The sequence below is a fragment of the Euprymna scolopes genome, chromosome 6, assembly GCF_053919585.1.
Source record: "Euprymna scolopes isolate OS-2025 chromosome 6, ASM5391958v1, whole genome shotgun sequence".
Lineage (NCBI taxonomy): Eukaryota > Metazoa > Mollusca > Cephalopoda > Sepiida > Sepiolidae > Euprymna > Euprymna scolopes.
The window spans coordinates 7,901,544-7,910,293 of record NC_136487.1 but is presented as its reverse complement, the minus strand read 5'-3'; the positions used below and the strand labels follow the sequence as shown (position 1 = coordinate 7,910,293).

The window sequence follows — 8,750 nt, the reverse complement described above, 5'->3', positions numbered from 1 at the left end:
TATATATATATATATATATATATATATATATATATATATATATATATAGTAATTTATAAAATATATATGGCGATTAACCTACACTGAATATTCTGCGTTTCATCCACTGTAGGATTCGTCAGGCTTATGCGCGAATTTTGTGGTTGCTTCTTGTTTTTATATATGTAGAGGATTTTTAGTTAGCCAATCAGCTTTCTAGTATATATATATATAAACAAACGCGTCTAAATTTCCGATTTGCACTAGATAATCTACCTGGCGTTACCCGGAAGCTTTTACTTTCATTATTGCCCTCTCCTCCTTTTAAACTCCTATGATGTCTGATATAACGTCATATATGGCGTATCATATATGACGTCATATATGATGTCATTATATATGACGTCATGACGTCTGTTATGGTGTTGTCTATGACGTCATCATATAACATGTCATCTATTGCGTCATGTATGTGAACAAATAAACAACGAAACAGACAGGAATACGGATTTATTATATACATACATGAAAGGAATTTTTTATATGCTTTCCTGTTTCTCTCATGTGTTTGAGGAAAAGTATGAGAATATTAACAATGCTGGTCGGGAGATTCGAACTAAGCCACAAAACAACCTTTGACTCCATTTTCTGAGCTTTTACCACCGGGCCACCAAACATAACATGAAAATGAAGGGAATTAATAACTAGGCCTATAACAAAGGAATATACTTATCATTATTTTTACTCTCGAGTATATATCTGACGCAGTTAGATACAGTTAATCAATCAAGAACCACATTACTCTATCTAAAAACATAAGATATTAACTGATATATACTCGAGAGTCAAATTAATGAAAAGAATATTCTCTTGTCATAGCTCTATTAATAACTAATAAACGCACAATTCGGGCACAGACATTAGCAACCCAGAGAGTTCGAAAGACGAAAGTCGTGAACCTTGCATAAACGCTAGTTGACTGCTCCGTACTTATAATTCCTAGAGGTGCTTAATAATCATAATTAAATATTAATTATTCTTATATATATATATATATATATATATATATATATATATATATATATATATATATATATATATATATAAGTTAGAAAAGCATTTCATCCAAGGCATGAAAATTGTTAAACAAAATGTTTTTACTATAGGCTTTAAAAATAAAGGTACAAGATTCAATTTGAAATTTATTTATCTTCAAAGTGTACTTTTATAAATTTTACAAAGTTAGGTATGCAAATTTAATACCTTACTTTGTAAAATGTATAAAAGTGCACTTTGAAGATAAATAAATTTCAAATTGAATCTTGTACCTTTATTTTTAAAGCCTATAGTAAAAACATTTTGTTTAACAATTTTCATGCCTTGGATGAAATGCTTTTCTAACTTGTATCCTATCTTTTTAAGATTATATTTTATTTAATTTATTAATTTGGATTTAAAAAAAGATAAATGTGATTTTGTATGTATTTATAAAAACTCTCCTACTCTCTATTTCAGATTGTATTTCTCCTCACACCACAACTCATTTTTGCAACCCCCTCTTTGTATTATTACAGGTCTGAATATTCTCTCTGTTTCAGTTTGTAATTCTCCTCACACCACAACTCTTTTTTGCAACTCTCTCTTTGTCATACATGTCTGAATAATGAGAAAATCTGAATTTTTAACAAAACTTTAAAATAACTTTTTTAGAATAATTTTTTAAAAACTTCTTTCAGAATAGAAAATCTTTACAATTTAATAAGGAACATATATATATATATATATATATATATATATATATATATATATATATATATATATATATATATATATATATATCATATAGGTTTCATAAAAATATTCAGTAGATAACGAAAAAAATAGAGATGAAAATTTCAAAAGGACTGTATAGCTGGTTACGCTCAATAGTAGTCATCACTAGCGAAAGCCTTTATTATTGTTATTCTATTATTATTATTATTTAAAACATTTTGTGTCCTGCGTTTTCGCGCGAGGACTAATATATATATATATATATATATATATATATATATATATATATATATATATTATAGCAGCCTATGCGAATTAAATGGAGCTGATCTTACAGTCGCGAAATGTATTGTTCTAATCATTATATAGGTTTATTTTATAAAACTCTATTTTGTATTGGAAACTTTTGAAAAATATTGGTTCTAATTTCATTTTAGCAATATATTTAAACATAATTAATACAAGTATATATATATATATATATATATATATATATATATATATATATATATATATATATGCGGGTATAAGTTGTATACTTACTGGATTACTGTTGTAGAGTGGGTCACAGAACTTCTCCAAAGTGTACAGGAACTTCACGTTATCTTTCGCTTCATTTGCGGTATCGGTAATTCGCCGATCAAGTTCTTGCCAAGTCTGCAAGAGAAAAATCGATGTACATTCATCTTTAGCAAAGAGTTTCAATTCAGTTTATAATCTAACTTCTACAAACTATTAACGAATATACACGAATGCGCCTTGAATGTATGGCATAAAGAAATGGAACTGATGATGTCAGATACTCTATATGGCTGAGCTATATCATCCGGAGAAACGGCATTTTTGAGATAGAGTTATGTAAAGCAGTTGATGTTAAAGAGTAGTATCGTATTTAAAGTCTAAAAGAAAATGTATAAAAAAAAGTTTTAATGCTATTTTGCAACCAGGTACCCCCCCCCCAAAAAAAAATTAATTGGCATTTGAATCCTAGCCGGTTTCGTTTTCTTTTATCGTCGATAGATTTTGCCACCTATGAGATTACAAGTTGGTTGCATAATTGTACGGAGATTCAAAGGAAGTAATCACACATTCACGAAGGTGTATTTACTAGACTAGTTTCTCTACAAAGGATTGCGTGTCTCGTTTACGCTAGTATTTTGCACATAGATAGATGGAGAAGGAATGTGTGCTAATGTGTATGAGAGAAAATCACTTTTTATGTCTTTTATATATTTTAAATGCTTGCGTATAGTTTGTCAGAGGTCAACAATTGTTATCAGATAATAGCGTGTGCGTTTTTATTCATGATTGCTATTTAATATACTTACCTTAAGTAGTTTCGATTTTGCCGCTTGAAGGATGCCCAACACCGCCTTGACCTCATTACCTTTGATCTGGTCAAGGAGATAATTAAATTTGGACATCCGCTTTTTCCAATGTTCGAGCTCAGCTCTCGGTCCAATGTCATCAGCTTCCCGTCTCATTTGTCCACTTTCAGCCAAAACCTTTCAAAATAAAATTAGAATGTTGAAGAAGTATTCAGCCCTTATCTATACTACATAGACCATCGAAAAGTATATTTACCGTCCCGCGACCGGCATTAATCATTACTTTCTCGACTGATGATTGCGTAAGCATAAAACACTAGTGTTTGTAGGCGTAATAATTATTACTTAGTTTTTAAAATATTTTAGTTATACGCCTCTTTAAGAAAATTAAATTTGAACCCTGAGTTGCATGCCTTATTCCAAACTTTTTGTTTGTTCGAATATTTTTGTTGTCGTTTGAATTATGACAATATCGCTTACATGGCGATAAACTGAAAATATTCAAAAGTTTTCTCAATAAAATTGGAAATACGTTTGAATTAAAGCCAACCGATTTGGCATTTTTTCACTTTCAATAAATTTAAGATTAAATTTAAATGCATTCATGAGAATTGATTTTATTTGATACTAGCGGGGGTACCCGGCGTTGCCCCGGTATGGAGAAGTGTGTGTGGGCGTTTAAAATAACAGTTAAAAATCAAGGTGAAGAGAGGTGTTAAAAAGAGTGGTAGTAGGCAGGCCGGCAGGCTCGAACCCGTGACGCAAAGAAAGAAAAGAAAGTGAAAAAAATCTGATATCTTACCAATGCTCCATGACGCGACCGAAAGTTCGGAGCGTTAAAATTAGGCAAAGTCAATCCAACTGATACGATGACTTGCAAAAATGGCTAAAAAAATCGATCCTCCTTGTGTACAAAACTGGCATGTTTAGGGTGAAGGAATTTATGTTTTTGGCAAATCTTTCGATATTTGTTGTCTGAGACATCCAGCTTCAAAATGATACCGATATTGTCAGGATCCATCACCTCTGCCGAAAGTTTCTGTGAGACATACACACATTATGATTGCAACGTCTTGTCAGATGAGTGCCACTCTCTCAGTTACTGAAAGTCCATATGCCCGAAGATGACTTTTTAGTCCTTCTAGCGACTTGCACACCCTCAAGCAAACATGACACTCAAGACGGTCGTTGGTATACATAGATATATGTACACATATACACATACATACATATATACACATACATACACACACATGAATATACATACACACATATATACATATATACATGCATATATATATGCACACATGCATGCATACATACACATATATACATACTTACAGACATACATATACGTACACATATATACGTATATACATACACACATACACATACATATATATGCATATCTACACATAAACACATAAACATATATATACATACATACATAAAATATGTACACACATGATGATGATGATTGCAACGTCTTGTCAGACGAGTTCCACTCCCTCAGACACTGAAAGTTTATGAGCCCGAAAATGACATATAGTCCTGCCGGCGAATTCACATGCTCGCAGACATGACACTAAAGACGGTCATTGGTATACATACATATATATACACGCACGCACACATACGTATGTACACATATCACAGACATATATACATGCATGCATACACAATACACATTACGCACACATAGATATACATACACAAACACATGCAAACATACACAAGACGGTCATTGGTATACATACATATAAATATATACATGCATACATACATGTCTATAAGCATACGCTCATATATACCCATATACATACACAATGCATGATGCACAAACATACATATAGATACCCACAGGTATACATGCACATATACATCCACATATACACACACATATACAAATACATACACAGATATACTTACACATACATATACGTACACATATGCACATATATACACTTACCTACATATACATACACATACATATATATGCATTCATACACATACACACATACATGCACATATACACATACATATACATCCATCCATACATACATACACATACACATATATGAACATACACACATACATGCCTACAAACATATATAAATGTATATACATACACACACAAACATATGTACACACAGACACATATACATACATATACACAGAGATATAAATACATATAAACACACATGCACATATATAAATATACACACATACATATATAAATATACATACACATATACATACATAGATACATATAATTATGGCAGATTAATTGTTACATGCATCTAGAATTTCAGGCGTACACACGTCACAGGTTTTTTTTATCGCTACAGGATTTTTTTTTAATAGACAAATGCCTGAGGGAGTATCTATACAAAGATGATGTCACAGAGTTTTAGCTTTGTACGACAGCTAAACCTCTCTCTCGGTTCAAAATGTTGATATCCAGCAACAAGCAAGAGCAAGATAGCCAGCAACAAATCAAACTGCAGACCAGCTTAATGCGGGTACTGGTCTCCCGCTCTGTTGTTTTTTTAATCAGAGATCCGCTTCTCCCAGAGGGGCTACCCTCACCACGCCCCACGGGAGCCCTCTCCACCCCACACACACATGGAAATGAACGCATGCATACATACAGATGTATGTCAACATACATATGCATATGCACACACATGCAAACATACACACATAGTAGCACACAAATACGCATATACATACACATGCATATACATATGTACACATAATACACATGAAGGAACATTCCAAAAGTCTTAAATACTCAATGATCAGGACGACGATGATGGTGATGGGCACGATTAAAAAAAATGACACGGATATACATCTTGTTCTTATTTTTACAAAAAAAGTTTCGCTATAAGACTATCACTTTTGAAGTAGTAAATGATGATGATATGGACAAATTCACACATTTTTCACAAATAAAATCGACGACGAGTCAAATGTAAACACAGTCCAACCGACATATATTAAAGACGCTTACTCTTTTAAAAAAATTTTTTTTTAAATAAAAGGTTTGGTTGAGACTAACACTTTTGGAGTAGAAAATGAAGAAAATGAATATGGACAATTTCACACATTTTTTCACAAATAAAATCGACGATGAGTCAAACACACATACGTATATACATATACACATAGATATATATATACATACGCATGCACATATATAAACATACATACATAGATATACATATACACATGTACATACATACACATACTCACACATACATACATACATACATACATACATACATACATGTAATCAGTCACTCGCTGAAGTGTTTGTGTAACTTTACAAATGAGTGGACGTCGAAATCAGATGAAAACAAAATCCAGCGTTTAAAACGGCTGGACTCCTGCTGTAGATAATGATGGTGATGACAAATTTCACACATTATTTTACAAATAAATGGACGTGAGACAGACAGAAACCAAAATCCAACAGATCAGCATTTAAAACGGCTAGACTTTTTTTTAAAAAAATAAAGTGTTTATAAACAAGCATGCATACATACATACATACATACATACATACATACATACATCATACATACATATATTTAAAAAGGCAAGTGAGATTTATATAATAGACTAACCTGCGTGCTCGGCGTTGCCCGGGTGTTTGTAGGTGTAAAAGGACGTTTTTATGTGGGGGAAAACCAGCTTTCTCCAAAAGGAGGCACTCTGGCAGTTTCCAAATAAATAGTAATTGTCTAAGCATGAAGGGTTTTCCCTACATTGATCCAGACAAATTACAGAACAGATATTGCCCGGTCGGAAGGCCAGGAGTTGTTGGCGGTTGCGTTCGATTAATTTTGTTTTATTTATACGAAAAACAAACAGCTGAGAGGACAAAATGCGGGAATTTTTAAAAACTCGATAAAAAAATGAAAGAAACCGTGTCTATTTGCGAATCTGAGATATTATGATCAAGGAAGTATTAGAAGGCTTCTCTCGGAATTTAACCGGCACAAGAACTACAACGCAAAAAGCCTTTCGTGAACATACGGAAACGCGCGCGCCCATTTTGCCTTTTATATATTAGACTAGCCTGGGTGCCCGGCGTCGCGCGGAGGTTCGGAGGGGTGTGTTGAGTAAAAATAAAAATAATAAATAAAGTGGTAGTAGGCAGCCAGGCTTGAACCTGTTTCGCGAAGGAGGAAAAGAACGTGAAAAAGAAAACGTGACATCTTTGTCGTTGCGTCCATCACCAAACCGGAAGAGGCGAAGGTTTAAATTAAGGCTAGTTAATCGAAAAAAGGGGTGAAAATATCACCGAAAAAAGCGACCCCACCCTATAGAAAAGTGCTCAGCTGAGGGTGTAAGAAATTATGTTTTTAGCTAATATTTCGATATTTGTCGCTTCAAAACGCTTCTAATCTTATCCGTATCCTCTGTCGATAGTTTTAAGCATACATACATACATACATACATACATACATACATACATATAAAGATACTGTAGTAAAAAAAAAAATCGTGCAAACCTTTTACCACTGGCAACGCCCGCTTCAGAGAGTGAAAGAAGAAAGAAGAAGAAGAGAATGGCCACTGCGTCTATTTATAGACTAGGGATCATGGGAAGAGTATGCAAATAACTTTGGACGGTTTTGTCCTATAAAAAGCCTGTATTTGGGAAAGAGGGTGTCTTTTTTGTTTGGCAGAAGCAATTGCTGTCAGAAGTGAATGTTTGCAAAATCGAGGATAAAGACTTTGAAGCAAACTTCGATGGAGATAAATGGATAGTAAGATGGACATGGAAGGGAGAGCCTCCAGTATTGCAGAACAAAGTCACATATTATAAAAACTCTCTGGAAGGCGATAAGAAATTAGAATTCGAGAAAGAGGTGGAAAGATGGATATCGGATGGTATTCTGTTACCATGGAAAGGAGAAAGAAAAGGCGTGTTGCCATTGATGGCAGTATTTCAGGCCACAAAAGGGAAAGTTAGGCCAGTGTTCGACTTTCGTGAGTTGAACCGTTTTGTGGCGTGTCATACAGGGAGCGACATAATAGATGTATGTGATGAAAAGATAAGAAAGTGGAGACAGTTGGTAGGAGGCACCGCAATAGTGGACCTTAAGTCTGCCTACCTGCAACTACATGTGGCAAGGGAACTATGGCAGTACCAGCTGGTCTGTTATAAAGGAAAAACCTATTGCCTAACACGATTAGGATTCGGACTTAATGTCGCACCAAAGATTATGGCAGCCATTTTAAAAACAGTATTAAAGAAAGGAAGTAGGACGAAAGAGGCCACTGATTCATACATTGATGATATAATGGTAGACGTAACGAAAATATCGACACAGGAAGTTGTGGAAAATTTGAAGGGGTTTGGGTTAGCAACAAAATCTCCGAGATCCCTGGACGGAGGAGCGGCACTGGGCCTTAAGCTTATGAAAAATAAGATGGGTGCACTAATGTTCAGGAGAGGCAACGAGATCCCAGAGATGGGAGGAGAAATTAGTAGGCGGGAGCTATTTTCGATCTGTGGTAAATTATTGGGGCACTATCCAATTGCTGGATGGCTGCGATTAGCATGCAGTTATGTGAAAAGAAGAGCAAATGGAATGGATTGGGAAGAAAAGGTTGATTGCAGAACCATGAAAGTGATGCAGGAGGTTCTAGCTG

General features: G+C 34.1%; 1 protein-coding gene across 1 annotated transcript in view; it reads right to left on the bottom strand.

The window, feature by feature from the left end:
- The window catches only part of LOC145277487 (dynein axonemal heavy chain 5-like), a 690,378-nt gene that overhangs the window by 380,650 nt on the left and 300,978 nt on the right, over positions 1–8,750 (bottom strand). Inside the window, exons 7-8 of the mRNA XM_080128869.1 lie at positions 3,081–3,257; positions 2,296–2,409 (exon numbers count right to left, since the gene is read on the bottom strand). Of these exons, the coding sequence (XP_079984995.1) occupies positions 2,296–2,409; positions 3,081–3,257 (291 nt within the window). The remainder of the gene's footprint in view (positions 1–2,295; positions 2,410–3,080; positions 3,258–8,750) is intronic.